Source organism: Ctenopharyngodon idella, chromosome 8 (genome assembly GCF_019924925.1).
Source record: "Ctenopharyngodon idella isolate HZGC_01 chromosome 8, HZGC01, whole genome shotgun sequence".
Taxonomy (NCBI): Eukaryota; Metazoa; Chordata; class Actinopteri; order Cypriniformes; family Xenocyprididae; genus Ctenopharyngodon; species Ctenopharyngodon idella.
The window spans coordinates 23,717,854-23,735,588 of NC_067227.1; the positions used below are offsets into that span (position 1 = coordinate 23,717,854).

At 37.3% G+C, this 17,735-nt stretch overlaps 1 protein-coding gene across 1 annotated transcript in view; it reads right to left on the minus strand.

Annotated features, from left to right (window-relative positions):
* Positions 1–17,735, minus strand: part of notch2 (notch receptor 2) — a 54,816-nt gene that overhangs the window by 8,888 nt on the left and 28,193 nt on the right. The window contains 22 exon segments of the mRNA XM_051902549.1: positions 1,713–1,825; positions 1,934–2,176; positions 2,276–2,408; positions 2,989–3,173; positions 3,296–3,449; positions 4,502–4,703; positions 4,792–5,020; positions 5,318–5,470; positions 5,632–5,751; positions 7,146–7,259; positions 7,352–7,497; positions 7,756–7,948; positions 9,441–9,551; positions 10,187–10,420; positions 10,661–10,774; positions 13,061–13,174; positions 13,301–13,486; positions 13,651–13,806; positions 14,031–14,264; positions 14,617–14,739; positions 16,097–16,444; positions 16,689–16,954. Coding sequence (XP_051758509.1) covers positions 1,713–1,825; positions 1,934–2,176; positions 2,276–2,408; positions 2,989–3,173; positions 3,296–3,449; positions 4,502–4,703; positions 4,792–5,020; positions 5,318–5,470; positions 5,632–5,751; positions 7,146–7,259; positions 7,352–7,497; positions 7,756–7,948; positions 9,441–9,551; positions 10,187–10,420; positions 10,661–10,774; positions 13,061–13,174; positions 13,301–13,486; positions 13,651–13,806; positions 14,031–14,264; positions 14,617–14,739; positions 16,097–16,444; positions 16,689–16,954 — 3,871 coding nt within the window.

Here is a 17,735-nt window from a genome sequence, read left to right on the forward strand (position 1 = left end):
TCGGTCCTGGAGGGCCACTGTCCTGCAGAGTTTAGCTCCAACCCCAAATAAATACACCTGAACCAGCTAATCAAGGTCTAATTAGGCATACTAGATACTTCCAGGCAGGTGTGTTGAGGCAAGTTGGAGCTAAACTCTGGAGGACAGTGGCCTTCCAGGACTGAGTTTGGAGACCCCTGGTGTAGATTATAATGTTGTCATAACATTTAAAACAACTGTTTTAGTATTTTACAATCATAAAGTGGGAATGTGATCAGTTTAAGACAAAAAAACAAGGAAAACCTTATTATTATCATTATATTATCATTATTATTAGATTTTAATTTTATTTTACAGAACAACAGTAAAATTACAATACTAACATTTATGGTTGTCTTTGCTTTCTCTGCTTTAAGACAAACTAACTGAGATTTTATTTTGGTGGAAAACCGCAGGGAGAACTTAACGCTTCTCTTTGTTGACATTATGAATTTGGGAAGATGACTGGCACGTGTTGCGTTCCCAAATTATAAGCGACTCAAACACACAGCAATTGCAGAGAAGCATTTACTGTGAATCGAAACTGTGCTTTGGCTTTACTCTGAAAAATGCAGCATGTCAGACTATATATTTATATAATTACATCACAACTGTTGCAGTTTGATGATCGCACTAAGCCATATCACATTCTCACAATCACACATTGTCAAAATTCATAAAAAAGTTACCGGGTAACTGGTAACACAGTTTCAATGCCAATTTTTACTCGCTTTTAGTGCTTTGAACCCTGTCTAACGTGCTAAGGGTGTCCCGCAGATGGCACCGTGAGCTCATGCAGCGCAGTAAGAAGCAATCCATGCATTAAACAAATGAAACGTAACATTTTGCAGTTTATTTAGTAATTGTTTAAGGCCATTTCGCAATTTCAATCATAATACAGTAACCAGGTCGGATAATATGGAAATCCGTATAAATACAGAAAAATCACATCCCTGTATAATGAAATAACAAGGAAATAATAATTAGTTTATCTGTATCAGCCACGATTTTAATATGGGTGCATCCCTAATAGAAATCAAGTTAATACACAAGATTTGTTAACACTTTATTTTACAGCGTCTGTTACACGTTACATGTACTTACTGTAATAATAACAGTAAATTATGCATAATTACATGTAACTAACCCTAAACCAATCCCTGTTCCTAACCCTATAGTGAGTACATGTTAATTATTATTACTAAGTACATAAAAGTACATATAATTGCACTTTAACACTGTAAGGACATTAAAATAAAGTGTCACCAAAAATTTGTAGTAATTTGGGGACAATGATTAGAAAGTCAGCCTTTAAATACTCTGTAGTACAGAAAAAAAAGAAAAAAAAAGGTTTTATTGCACATGCACACATACAGTACCGTTCAAAGGTTTGGGGTCAGTAAGATTTCTATTTCAATACATTATTTTGAACTTTCTATTCATCAAAGAATTAAGAAAATTATTAAGCAGCACAACTGTTTTCAATATTAATAATAATAATAAATGTTTATAAATAAACATTTAAAATTTTAATATTATTACACAATATTACTGTATTGTATGATTTGTATGTAAATTGCAGCCTTGGTGAGCATAAGAGACAAAAAAAAAAAAAAAAACATTAAAAAAACATTACCGACCCCAAACTTTTGAATGGTAGTGTTCATGCATATAAATACTAACACTGCACTTACGGGTTGGCAGGTACAGCTGTATCCATGTACTGAACTCATGTTCATGGCACATCTGCCATTGTTGTGGCATGGCTTGGACTGGCACAGATCCACCACTAACTCGCAGCGTTGGCCTATAGGGAGATGGAGAGCACAAAAGAGTGTAAAAATAAGAAAATTGGAACCATTTTCAAAAAGCAAGAATGAAACATTTAATCTATGACTCTAAAATGAAACCTCACCAGTATAACCGAGACGACAGCGGCACTGATAGCTATTGGTCAGCGGCACACAGTCAATGGTGCCGGATGGGTTGCAAGGTCCAGAACGACACTCATTCACATCTCCCTCACAATGCACTCCAGTGAAACCAGGAGGGCAGGAGCAAGTGTACCGCCCCACACCGTCCACACACTGGCCACCGTTCTTACAGCGCGGGCCAAACTCTGGGGCACATTCATCCACGTCCACCTCACACTGCAAACCTGCAGAACAAAGAGGAGATGTTCAGGGGAAATTTGCATATCAGTGTCACATCTGCACACTAAACGTACAGCAATAGGAATCAGTCTTTCAGTCTATACCTTTTGTGCCAGGAGGGCACGCACAGGAGAAGCGGTTGATCAAATCAATGCAGGTGCCTCCATTTCGACAGGGATTCGTCTGGCACTCGTCAATATCATATTCACAGTTCACACCCTGATAACCTGCTTTGCACTAAAAGAGAAAGAGAGAGGTTTATATATTAGAAGATGATCAGATTTCTCTATTCTATACTATTTCTATATATACCACCATTTTAATGGGGTCAGTAAGATGTTTTAATGTTTTCAAAAGAAGTCTCTTATGCTTACCGAGGCCCATTTATTTGATCAAAATACAATGTAAAAATATTTCACAATATTAATGTTTTTTTCTATGTGTATATATTTTAAAAGGTAATTTATTCCCATGATGTTAAAGCTGAATTTTCAGCAGCCATTACTCTAGTCTTTAATATCACATGATCCTTCAGAAATCATTCTAATATGCTGATTTGGCACTCGAGAAACAAGTTGTGCACTTAATATTTTTAAGAAATCATTCCTTTTTTTTTTTTAGGATTCTTTGATAAATATAAAGTTTTTTGAATTACAAATCTTTTGTAATATTTTAAATGTCTTTATAATGTCACTTTTCATCAATTTGATGTGTCCTTGCTGAATAAAAGTATTAATTTCTTTCAAAAAACATTTTACTGACCGCAAACGTTTAAATGATAGCATATATCAATGTTAGTAAGAGAGATCAGTTGTACCTTGCAGTTATATCCACCCTGATAGTCCACACAGGTCCCTCCGTTTCTGCAGGGGTTGGAGAGGCATTCGTTCACCTCCTCCTCACAATAACTGCCCATATAACCTGTTTGACAAGTACACTGGTGTGTGTTGTCTTTGTCCTTACACGTTCCTGCGTGCTTACAGACCATGTCCACCGTCACACCTGGAGCACATCAAAACTTTCATTAAGGATTTTGTTTAGTTTTTTAGCAAATTCGCATTTCAAAACAGTTATAGTTAAATTAGTTAGCTTGACTAACATTAGACCATTGTTTAATGTCTCACCTTTGCTGATAGCAACAGCCTGGCAGGACATGTTTGGGATGTCACAGTAAAGGCCTGTCCAGCCGTGCTGACAGCTGCATCTCCAATCCATCTCCTTCTGGATGCACGTACCTCCATTCTGACACTTAATCTTACTGCACACATTCACCATTGACTGCAGAATGAAAGAGCCAGAGAAATGAATCAGACAACATGATTGTAGAACAATCACTTATTGGCAACTAAATTTCAACACAGCAAAAGAATAATTTTATAAGTACATTTGAGTGTCTTTTATGTATTTGCTGAGTTGAAAGATCATTTAATAACAATTAAATTGCAGATCTTCCAGATTGTAGGCTTAAAGGGTTAGTTCACCCAAAAATGAAAATTCTGTCATTAATTACTCACCCTCGTGCCGTTTTACACCCGTAAGACCTTTGTTGATCTTCGGAACACAAATTAAGATATTTTTGTTTAAATCCGATGGCTCCGTGAGGCCTACATAGGGAGCAATAACATTTCCTCTCTCAAGATCCATTAATGTACTAAAAACATATTTAAATCAGTTCATGCGAGTACAGTGGTTCAATATTAATATTATAAAGCGACGAGAATATTTTTGGTACGCCAAAAAAAACAAAATAACGACTTATTTAGTGATGGCCGATTTCAAAACACTGCGTCAGGAAGCTTCGGGGCGTTATGAATCAGCGTATCGAATCATGATTTGGATCGCGTGTCAAATCGCCAAACTGCTGAATTCACGTGACTCTGGCGCTCCGAACCGCGGATTCGACACGCTGATTCATTATGCTCCGAAGCTTCCTGAAGCAGTGTTTTGAAATCGGCCATCACTAAATAATTCGTTATTTTGTTTTTTTTGGTGCACCAAAAATATTCTCGTCGCTTTATAATATTAATATTGAACCACTGTACTCACATGAACGGATTTAAATATGTTTTTAGTACCTTTATGGATCTTGAGAGAGGAAATGTCATTGCTCCCTATGCAGGCCTCACTGAGCCAACGGATTTAAACAAAAATATCTCAATTTGCGTTCCAAAGATTAACGAAGGTCTTACGGGTCTGGAACGGCATGAGCGTGAGTAATAAATGACAGAATTTTCATTTTTGGGTGAACTAACCCTTTAAATCAACATCTAGTCATTGTGCAACATCAACCGTGCATGTTTACAATCTAAGACTGAACGGACAGTTTGTACCTCGCAGGTTTTTCCATTGTACATAGGTGGGCAGGTGCAGTGGAAGGTCCCCAAGCCATCTATGCAGGTGCCGCCATTTTTACAGGGATGAGAGTCGCACTCGTTCAGTTCGAACTGGCAGTACTGACCCGAAAAACCATGCCGACAGCGGCAAGAGAAGCGGTTAATTCCATCCACACACGTTCCATTGTTCAGACAAGAGCTATGGCATAAAACAGAGAGAATGAATAAGCATTGATATGATAACATGCAATAAAACACTATCTGTATATTTTATATGGAAAACTTACGTCTCGGTACAATCTGGGATATCACGTTCACAGTTGATGCCGTCATAGCCAGGCCGGCATTGGCACGTGTAGCTGTTCACGTAGTCGGTGCAGGTGCCTCCATTCCAGCAGGGATTGCTGGTGCACTCGTCTACCTCCTCCTCACAGCGCTCGCCATAGAAACCAGCTCTGCACTCGCACAAGAACCGCCCCACTTTGTCAACACACGTACCACCATTACGGCATGGACCTGGAGAAGAGAGCGAAAATCAAAGAGAGTCAACTCAACTCAACTCAAAGAGAATCTAAATCAAAAAGTAGATTGGTGTTTTCAACTTGGTATCTTAACAGAAAATATGAAAGATATTAGAAAATGTATTTTTTAGGGCTGTCAAAGTTAACTTGTTAAATTAAGATAATAAAATATTCATATTTATTGAATTTGACATTGTCTCTGTTTTTTTTTTTCGGCTTCAAACTGGTCATCAGATGAATCACAATTCATTTATTGTATTAACAACCATCAATCTGTGGGAATGACACATACTGGAGCTGCAGTCATCGATGTTGGTCTGGCAGTTGATCCCACTGTATCCAGGCTGACACTCACAACGGTAGCTGCCCACTGTGTTCACACAGTGAGCTCCATTCTGACATGGGCTCTTCTTGCACTCATCTACATCCTCTGTGCACTGGGCTCCTACACACATATACCAGGTAGACAACCTTTAGACATTTTGGGCAGATTTTTATAGATTAAATCCACTAACGGGTATGTCATTTGATCAAGGTGGTTGTCTCAACATCAAAAATAGTCTTGGTGAATAAAAGCACACCCACACACAGACTTGAGGCACTTACCTTCCCAGCCGCTGTGGCAAATGCAGGTGTAGCTGGTGTAATCCTGGGATGGCTGACACACCCCTCGTCTCTGACAGGGCTGAGATGCACAGGGGACCAATTTCTCCTCACAGTGTCTCCCTGAGAATCGAGCAGTACAGTCAGTTGTGGATACAGTATGGAGTGGTTCTCAAAACAGTACAAAAATGTTTATTGTACAAAAGTAATCGAAATGCCCTTGGAATCAAGCATTTATATAATATAATTAGTGCTGTCAATCTTTTAAAATATTTTTTATAATGTAATCATTTCAGTTACTCTCCAAATTAATGTAGAAACAACCTAAAGACAGTATAATTTAAATATCTGTTTAATGGCATCTTTTTATGAATGAAGGCCAGTATCACTGATACTAATACTGGTACTGATGTCTCTATGATTTTTTAAAAAAAACATTACAGTATGACTGAAAGCTATTAATTTCGACATTTATTAGGCTTAAAAAAATAACTTTTAATTTAAGTGAACTTAAAACAATCTTCACATAAACCCATTATAATAAATGTCATATTTACCTGTTGCCTTCCTACCTGTCTAACAGGTAGAAAATATACAGAAATTGAATAAAGTTATCAAACACTTTACAGTCTTCACTGCATAAATTATAAATAAAATATAGATTAATCCTTATTAAAGCTACAATCTTCTGTGTTACCTTTGTTCTTTGATTAACATTAATGACAGACATCACAGCAACTGGTTTATTAGGCTGCTGTGACTTTAAGACCTGCCACTGCCGAACATGACACAAATCTGACGCGCATCTCATTTTCTCCTTAAGGTCTTTTAAGACGTTATTTAACTCATTTAAGACTGCTCTTATGAGTATACTTGACAAAACTGGCATTTTGGCATAATTCTGTGTGGTGTTTGTTCAAGTGCAAAACCTCGATACTGGCATGCGTCTTTCTGTTCACACGAGTCGTGTATGTGTCACACAGACGCAACATTCGACAGAAACATCATTCAACACAAGCGCGTTCTCGTTTGTCTTGTGGCGCTTGAATGGTTCAAAAGCATTTCCGTGAATAAGAGCTTGATCATATAATGTAACGGTAGCCATATTATGACGGAAAAAATGGATGCTGCATTAATAGCATTAAACATTTTTAACGTGCTAAACTGAAAAAGTTAATCGCATGCATTAACGCGCGAAGTCTGACAGCCCTAAATATATTGTAATCCTTGCCATCACAGGAATAAATTCTATTTTAAAATATATTAAAATAGAAAACAGTTATTTTAAACTGTAATAATATTTCACAATATTGTTTTAACTGTCTTTCAAAAACATTGAAAAAAATCTTACCGCCCCCAAGCCTTTGACCAATAGTGTAAATAATTATAATATTAATATAGTTTGGGACCGAAATCTTTTTATCAAGCTTATATAATCAGACATCAAAGTGTCTGACAACAAATCAGACTTTTGTAATTCAAATCATGTATAAACCATCTGTAAATGTGTGTGTCACCTGTGTAAGGCAGAGTGCAGTGACAAATGTAGCTGTTGACTCTATCCACACAAGTTCCCTGATTCATACAGGGGTTTGACTCGCACTCATTAATATTTATCTCGCAGTTGAAACCTGAAAGAGATAGGGCAAACCAGGGAGTTGGAGTATGAAAAAAACCATCATTGTTACTTTGTTTAGAAAGGTAATGGATAACACGCCTTTACCTGCAAATCCACGAACACAAATACAGGTGTAGCCGTTAAGTTGGTCATTACAGGTACCACCATTCTGACACGGGTTAGACTGACACTCGTTCTTCTCTCGCTCACAATTCTTACCCTCCCAACCACGCTTACATTCACAAAGGTACCTACAAAAAGATAAGTTAGAGATGAAAGAGACAACTGGCCATAGAAGCAGATAGTTTATGCTAATGCACATTATAGTGCCTCTTACAGAAACGCTAAGAATGCAGTGTGTACTTGCGCTAAGTCATGAATTTAGTGCTTAGAGCTCAAAAAAGTGCATCTTTTTACAGAATATAACAGGAAATGGAAGAAGGTTGTGTTACAAATAATCATTATCAGTCACATTAACAAAATAGTTTGTAAGTTAAGGCTCTTCCTACCCGTCCTGCTGCTCGATACATTTTCCGTGTAGGCAGGGCATGGGGCTGCAGTGGTCTGCACCTGAGTGACACAGAGGACCATGAGTCCCAACTGGACACAAACACTGAAACCCGTTCACCTTGTCCAAACACGTCCCCCCACTCAGACACGGGTTCGAACTGCACTCGTTAATCTCCTCAGTGCATCGTTCTCCTAAGCCAGAGAGAAGAAAGAGTCATTAATAGATATTTACTGTTTGAATGCTTCTTAAAACCAGCACATTCATATAATTGAAGTGACGCATTTGATTGTTTTCTTGTTAAAAAGAGTAGAGAGAAAAAGATTGTGTGTATATATATATATATATATATATATATATATATATATATATATATATATATGTGTGTGTATATACAGTCTTGGTCAGAATTATTGGCACCCTTGGTAAATATGAACAAAGAAGCCTGTGAAGATAAATCTGCATTGTTAATCCTTTTGACCTTTTTTTTCCAACACCTTTTATTTTATTCATAACCTTTTATTGAACTAAAACAATTGAAATGGGGGAAAAATCTCATTTTGAAATAAATGTTTTTCTCTAATACACATTGGTCAAAATTAATGGCACCCTTTTATTCAATACTTTTTGCACCTCCCTTTCCCAAGATGCCAGCTCTGAGTGGTCTCCTCCTCATCAATGCCTGATGAGGTTGAAGAACAACTGTAAAAAAAAAAAAAAGATCACCCACCATTCCTCTATACAGATCCTTCAAATTCCCATGTTGATACACTCTGCTCTTCAGCTTTCTATAGGACTAGGTCAGGGGACTGGAATGGTCATGGCAGAACCTTAATATTGTTCTCAGTGACCCATTTTTGTGTTGATTTTGATGTTTGTTTTGGATTATTGTCCTGATGGAAGATCAAACCACGGCCCATTATAAGATTTTTAGCAGAGGCTGTTAAGTTTAGATTTTTTATCTGTTGGTATTTGACAGAATCCATTATGCCATGTATCTGAAGATGTCCAGGACCACCAGCAGAAAAATAGGCCAACAACATTAAAGAACCAGCAGCATATTCAATTATTTTTTCCTGTGAAACAGGAAGTCATGGCTAGGTAGATTCATCTTCATAGTTCATGTGCTAATAAATTGTAAATATGAAAGGGAATATACTTCTATATATTTTACTTACAAAAATTTCTAGGGGTACCAATAATGTGTATTAGAGAAAAACATTTATTTCATTATGTGATTTCCCCCCCCACATTCATTAGTTTTACTTCAATGAAAGGTTAGATTTTTGTAATTTTTTTTTTTAATAAAAGATCAAAAGGATAAACAATCCAGATTTATTTTCACAGCCTTCTTTGCTTATATTTACCAAGGGTGCCAAGAATTCTGACCATGACTGTGTGTGTGTGTCTGTGTCTGTATATATTTTTGAGCCAAGAATGTGAACAAAGTAAAGCTAGCAAACAAAATCAAAATCTCCCAGAACTGCCCATATAGGGCCTCATTCTGAATTTGTGTAAATCCATTTTTGCATAAACTGTTGTGTTAAAGGTAAAGCAATGATTTATATAATTTATATGATTAACTTAATGTTTTATATGTTCTATTTACACAGAACTTGGTTCTGCTCATGATTAATGAATGAAGCTTATCTGCATGTGTGTATTTATGTATGTGCGTGAACAAACCTGTGTATCCAGGTTCGCACACACATTTGTACTCATTGATTCCGTCCTCACAGGTCCCGTGCTGGCAGGGATTACTGGCACAGTCATCTTGGTTAATCTCACAGTTCACGCCTATGGTAAATAACGAAGTAGTTAAAAGAAATGCAGGCAGGTAAATAAAACTGATCCAGTTTATACAGCAGCCTTTGAAAAGTTTCTAAACAAGTCTGTGTGATGCTGTTTTTTTTTGTTTTTTAGAATGTGTATGTGTGTAGTAAGAGGAAGTGTCCAGCAGAGGGGTTTAGTAAGCTTTGTTTTGTCTGTCAGACAGTGCAACTAAGAAAAACAGGATTATTCTTACTCCTTTCAAATAAAAGAGTTTGATGCACTATGCAGACATTCTCTAACGCTCACACCGCATAGCTCTGTACTCAGTATGCCCAGACCACTTAACGGAAATTACACAAAAAGGGTTCATTCATAAGTTATGACCACATAAGTTCAATATCACATACTTTACATAGATATTAGCCAATCAGAGGTCATGCAGACATCTCAAAGGTACAAAGGTACATTGAAAAAAATAAGCCTCTGTAATTGTAAAGGGTGGATAATAGTCACGGTAAACTAAATTAAGACTAGATTTTGCTACAAAAAAAATTGCTGTTATCATAATTAGACAAAAAAATAAAATGCTTCAAATGTGTACTATATGGACCCTGTGTATATAGAGTCTGTGAGATGTAAAGATCAAGTGTGAGACCCACCTGAGGTGCCCGGCTGGCAGTTGCATTGGTACATGTTGACCAGGTCAACACAGCGTCCTCTGTTTTGGCAGGGGTCACTCTGGCACTCGCGAATCTGCTCACTGCAGATGGGGCCCATGTAACCTGGGTGACACTTGCAGATGAAGGTAGCAATTCCGTCTACACAATCGCCATGGTGACAGGGTTTAGGTTCACAGTCGTTAATGTTTTCCAAACACAATGGCCCTGTGAAACCTAGAGAGAACAGCATACAAGACAAGGAATTAGTACAATAAGCTCAGATCTGTGAGAACTTGAATGAATGAATGAATGAATGAATGACACTAATATATTTAAATTATGCAGTTTAGTTATTAATTTATATATATAAATAATGTGCATTGGAACATTGTGCTGTTAATCCTTTTGTCTATCCCTCCCCTTTTTGGTCACAGTGTAGGATGGAGATATTTTCAAAAGAGTTTATAATGTTACCTTCAGCACATTCACACTCATAGCCGTTAGGACGGTCGAGACACTTGGCCCCATTATGACACGGCGTGCTGGCACACTCATCAATGTCAACTTGACACATTTCCCCAGTGAAACCTGTGGTCAAAAAACTCATATTCAGCATCAAAGAAGAGTACCTAGCACAGCATATATTAAGGGGTTTCCTCACATACAACTCTTCATGATATGATTTATTTTGCACTGCTGCAATTTATAAACAAACATTTCCCCTCTAGAATGTTTTAGCAGAAAAAAAAATCTTTGTGAAATTAGATAGACATCTTGTTTTCCATACTGGCAATAAAATCTATGGCCAGAGGGTCAGGGTCCACTAGAGGGCCCCAGGATTATTTAAAATGATTTACAATTATATTTTATTATTCATGTAATATAAATAATATTATTAATATATTAAAGGTGCAATATGTAAAAATTTTGTCCGCTAGAGGTCACTAGAGGCCTATTCAAAACAAAGGCGTATCTTGATGACACCAAGTTTGAGTGCGGAATCTTGGGACATGTGGTCTTCTCCTCAACGGACGTTGCAAAAGAATAGGGATAGGACTCGGGAAGAAATCATGTTCATGGATGCGATTATTAACGTTATCGTAATATGAAGCAGAGCAGGACCGAGTGTTGTTGGAGCTGAACAAGGCCGCTGGAGCGATTGTGCAACACATGCCTCGCGAGCAGCGGAACTTTTATTATGCCACAGTCGCCAGCGCCGCTTCCGCTTTTCCAGTCATGAGTATGAGGTCATGCAGATCTGTTTATCATATTAGATACATTTGAGAGTGTTGAAAATGATGTTATAACATTACTCTGTGCGTTCGCTCGGCGGCTGCTGTGAGACACTTGTTTGAGACACACTGCAGTCAGCTAGATCGATTTTGAATATCATAGTAAATGCTGGATGGCTTGTGTTGATAAATGGCATGCAATTCATTTTAAAACGTATTGTATGATGGAGAAAATTCTGTATTACTGTTACTAAAAATAAAGCTGCATCTGATTATGCTATGTTAGCTACTTGACAAAATAGTGTTTTTCTCTGAGGCATGGTAAAGCATGGTACTCGCAAAAAATCAAGAAAATTAGATTTAAACAATAAGACTAAACGTGTTGAGCTATATAACAACAATTAGTTTTCTGTCTATAAATATATCAAAACAGTTGTTGCCTTGTCTATTAAAAAGTGTAATATATTAAAGCGTCTTTGGTGTTTCCATAGTTTCTACAAAATAAAACCGGAAACCGAGGCAGACCGAGGGTTAACGTGGGTATGACGCAATTGACAGGTGACTCCTCACACGTCCCGGAGCCTTGGTTAAAACTGCAATTTTCTCACGATTTACAAATAGTTGGAAACATTTGGGATATTGTAAGTACTCAAGTAAACAAAATATATAACACTGGCCTAGTGGTTTTTGGATATTTTACTGCAAAAATATTACATATCGCACCTTTAAAATAATAAAATAAGACACCCTATCATTCAAATGTTTGGTGTCAGTAATATTCTAATGTTTTTTGTAATAATGTTCATTTGGTCATACTTTAATTTAGGGTCCAATTCTCACTATTATCTAACTATTAAAAACGACTTTTTCCCCAATAAACTCCTAATTACTGCTTATTAATAAGTAGCAAGGTAGTTGTTAAGTTTAGGTATTGGGTAGGATTAAGGATGTAGAATATGGTCATGCAGAATAAGGCATTTAATATGTGCTTTAAAAGTACTAATAAACAGCCAATATCCTAATTATATGCATGCCAATAAGCAACTAGTTAATACTGAGAATTGGACCCTAAACTAAAGTGTTACCCATTCATTCTTATGTTCATTTGATCAAAAATACAGTAAAACAGTAATATTGTGATATTATTACAATTTAAATTTTTGACATATTACAATTTAAAATAGCTGTTTTCTATTTTAATATATTTTAACATTTAATTTATTCCTGTGATGGCAAAGTTGAGTTTTCAACATCCAAAAAGTTGTGCTGCTTAATATTTAGCAGTGTAAGTAATATTATTAATATTGTTGATAAATTATCTAACTGAGTTAAAATGCCAAAGCAAATTTGCAATCATGATGTAAACTGAAATCATATTTCTTTTATTACTTTTTCCCTCTATAACTATTGTTTTTATTGAAGAACATGCAGTTCTTGAAACTTCTGGAATCACAAAATGAATCATGGTAAATTAATTTAACTATATCAACATTCCTAGTTTCTGTTAATAAAAAAGGTTGACAGCTTTGTCATAATTACAGCAGAAAAGCCTCATAAATCATATGGTGGCCTTCAAATACTGTGTTAGACAACATGGGTTATTCGAGTCAAAAAGGTTCAATGCACCAATTATTGTACTCACCTTGAGGACACTCGCAGATGAACCGGCTGACCTGGTCTAGACATTTACCGTTATTGAGACAAGGCGAGCTGGCGCACTCATCAATGTCAATCTCACAGTGCAATCCTTCAAAGCCTATGGGAGGAAACACACACACACACACACACACACATACAGTCACTAGATGAATATGAGGACATGGAGCCAAAACAGTGACATCATGTACCTGATTACAGTATGTGTGAGTGTGTACTCAAGTACCTGGCATACAGATGCAGGTGTAATCTCCTATCTGGTCCAAGCAGGTGGCATCATTCTGGCAGGGGTTGGAGCCACATTCATTGATGTCCTGCTCACAGCGTGGGCCGTTGTAGCCTGGAGCGCAGTTACAGCTGAACGAGCCCTCTGTGTTCTTACACGAGCCACCATGCTCACATGGGTTTGGCCCTGATGGATCCAAAAAGAAAGTCAGAGTAAGAAAGTTTAGGCAAGATATGAAATGCTTAAAACACTGTAATGAGCGTATTGACGGGAAAAAGGATGAGAAATAAAGACATACAAAGCAACACAGACAGACAGAGAAAAGGAGAATTTCCTGCAGACTGTCTCACCGATGACACACTCGTCGATATCCTCTGCACACGTGCTGCCCTTGTACCCCGAGGGGCAGTTACAATTGAACTTGCCATTGACGGGGTTCGTATCGCATTGAGCTCCCATCTTACAAGGGTTACTGGTGCAGGCATCATCAATGTGACACAGCAAACCTTGAGAGTGGAAATAATCGCATTGGTTACTAAAACTGATTTGAAATGTTTTTAGTGTACTATTTCAGTGAACAAGATTTGAACAGATTATTTTTCATAGTTTTCATAGAGATAGATCATTTAAATATAAAACCTTGTATGTTTTTTGAGATTTGGTGTAAGAGACAAAGTTCCCAAGAGTATGTGTGCGGTCATTTTTATGCTGTGTGGTTGTTTTAACTGACCAGTCTTGCCAGGAGGGCAGCTGCAAACGAAGGAAGCCACACGGTCGATGCAAGTGGAGCCGGCAGTGCAGGGCTCAGCTGCACAGTCATCGATGTTTTCGGAGCAGTCAGGGCCGCTCCAGCCGTTCACACATACACAGTTGTAGCCGTTGCGTGTGTTACTGCATGTGCCTCCGTTCTGACAGGTGTTGGGCTGCAGTCTGCATTCATCCACATCATCAGTGCAAAACTGACCTGGAAACAAAACGTCTCAATTTCAATAGGGCATTTTAAAGGAGGTTTGACTGAAGGTTCTGGCCAGCATTGAAAAGTTTGAGTTGTATTAAGGAATCATTTCTTTGAATTGGTTTGTTTCATCAACCTGACAAAAAAAACAATTCACCAATTTCAGACTGTGTCAAATTTTACAATGAATTAGTGAATAAACATGAATCAGTTTGACTGAATCATTAAAAAGAATAGGTTCCTAAAAAATATATTTCTACATGAATCAAGTGTGAGTCATTTCTACTACTGGAAAAGCGAACAAAAGGAAACAAACATGCATAAAAACACACAAACATAGAATAAAAAGCTATTTCTATACCAGTCCATTCAGGTGGGCACTGGCAGTTGTAGGTGTTCACTCCATCCATGCATGTGGCTCCATTCTGACAGCGGTGATTTGGACAATCATCAATGTTCACCTCACAGTTTGTTCCATTAAAACCTGATTACAGGAAAATCAGAGAGAAAATTTCCTCAACAACTCACTCTCAATCCAAAGTATCGGTAACACAAAGGTGCTCTGTCTCGCTTTGGCATTATTAAACATAATTACTTAACTTTAAAGCACGAACAGACATTTCTCACGGCTCGTGTTCGCTGCCTGAGGTGAGAGAGGAGTTTTGGCCTGTTGCTGTGTTTTGCCAGCACTGCTCTCTTTAAATGCTAAACTGATAAAGTTCATTTAAAGTATCTCTGTGTGTTGTATTCCCAAACAAATACAGATACAACCAGCATCTGATTCAATGAGGAGACAAGAGTTTTTGACAGATTAAATGAAGCTTTCTCTTGTATTTGGTGTGAGTGATATAAGCAAATATTTATATCATTATATTTATTTGATCAAAAATACAGTAAAAAAAGTAGTATTGTGAAATATTTTTAAAATTTAAAATAACTATTTTGGTTATTGGTTAAAATAACTGATTTGGTCCTCAAGAAATTTGGTCCTTATTATTATCAATATTGAAAACAGTTGTGCTACTTAAATTTTTGTGGAAACTATGGAACTTTTTGTGAGGATTCTTTAATGAATAAAAAGCAGTTACATTATCTGAAATCAAAAATGTCAGTTTTGATCAATTTTATGCATCCTTGTTGACTTTTGAATGGTAATGTCACACATAATTACATATATATTTATTTTTGTTGCTGTTGTTATGTACACTGCAATTAAATAATTTGTTAATAATAAAAAAATTACTTGAATAAATTACTAAAAAGATTTTACCAGTTTTTATCCAAGCAAAAAAATTATATTAAAATTTTTTTACATAGTATAGTATATTTCTGTTATTTAATAATTCCTAAAGTAACTCAATCTAGCTGATTGCTTCTCAACAAGCATTAGTAAGACTCTAACTAGTAACTAGACTTAAAGGGGTAGTTCACCCTAAAATGAAAATTCGATCATTAATTTCTAACCCTCATGTCGTTTTTTTGGGGTGAATTAACCCTTTAACAGTAACTAGGGAGCTTAGCCAAGGGTGTCTAGTTCAGTAGTGAAGTGACTGGAACTCCTATTTCCTATGCAGTGACATTTTGTGTTTTTCCAACAGATATGCTTGAAAATCAGTTTTTATTTTTAATCAGTTTATCACCCACTTTACCACTGCTGTGGTAAAATCTTATCAGACACTGGTCTGTCTGGCTCAGCTCCAAGTGGACGCAAACATAATCTGGCGAGCTGTGTTATGTCTGAGTAACATGTTTCAGTTCCATTTTAACAATTTTAGCTTCTGTTCAAATCCTGTAATGTTTTTGCTATGATTAAAATATATTTCCTCTCTGAGGGAACTAACCTGGCAGACAATGGCAAACATAAGTTGTGTCTGTCATAGGTCGACAGGTTCCACCATTGAGGCAGGGGGATGGAAAGCAAGGCACGTAAATGTTCTCGCAGTGGGGGCCGGTAAAGCCGGGTTGGCAGTTGCATCGATATGAGCCTGGGGTGTTCAGACACGTGCCTCCGTTCTGGCACAGAGATGGGAAGGTGGCACACTCATCTGTGTCATTGAGACAACGGGAGCCTTGGTAACCAAGAGGACAGGTACAAGAGAATTTGTGGTTGGGCATGGCAGTTACATGGCAGTTACCACCGTTGGCACATGGGCTAGAAAGACATGTGTCCTCTTGCTCACAATGCTGACCTGAGGAGATAATGTCACCACTCGTCAATATGCGAGTTTCATACCGTACTAAAAAATAGTTATTTTTTGTTTTTAAGAAAAGAAAAGAAAAGAAAAGAAAAGAAAAAGCTGCCATTTTTGGGCATAGATACATCTGAATGTTCAGATCCTACAAGCTCAAAAATGCTGTCTAGATACACAACCAGGGTCTCAGAGAGGAAAAAAAAGAGAGACAAACAGAGATGGGAAGCAAGAGAGATCTGACCTGTCCATCCGCGGGCACACATGCATTTGTACTGGTCGTTAGGGAGAAGCCTGCACTTCCCCCCATTGATGCAAGGGTTGTTGGGGTAGCAGGTGGAGTTTTTCTGGATCTCACAGCGCTGGCCTGTGAAGCCCAGAGGACACACGCAGCTGGGACTCCCAGGTACACCAGCCACGCTCACGGTGCACTCTCCTCCATTTAGACAATATCCCACATAACAAGGGTCCTTGTGTTGACAGTACTCGCCTAAGAAACCAGGAGCACACCTGAAACACACACAGAAACTATTATTCAGGGTCTGTAAGGGAATCATTTATGGTCTAATTAAATCGTTTTGAGATGAGTCATGCAACATAATAGGACACATTGTATTTTATACTGCTGTATGCAAGGTGTAAAAATCTTGCTCAAGAATCGTGCCTTATGACGGCATTAATTGCAACCTTTTAAAAAAATAAATGTGGAACTGAATTATAATTGAAGCATTTCAAACACATACAAAATAAACAAAACACTTGCATTTGCATAAATGTTAATTGAAAAACCATTAGAGCCTGTTGAAGAAGGCCTGTAGCAAGAAAAACAATTATTGCAGATTTGCATTTAGTTCAGTGTTTGCATTTTGGTGCCGTTATAGAACCTGAGTTTGTGCAAATGAGACGTGGTATCTAAAATTTTACTATGAGTATTTGTTTTTCTCTGCATAACTGTTTCAGAAATAAAAATGTAGGAGTGTAGGAGCAAAATACAGTCAATAAAGTTTGTTAAAGACAATGATATCAAAAAACTGATGCTATTTATGCTTTGCAAATGCTGTTTCATGTTGTCTTTCAAAGTTCTTGAGATGCCACATGGGATGCGATGCCACAACGAGAACAGAATGAGGGCAATAGTAGATGTTAAACCATACAGAATGAGTTTCATATCATTCGTCATGAGACAGTGAGACACATTTCTCCTCCGCCTCCTCACTGCAGTTCTCCAGAGATTTCAGCACATGACCAGCGCTCACAAAGAGGAAATTACATGATTGCAAAATACGATTGA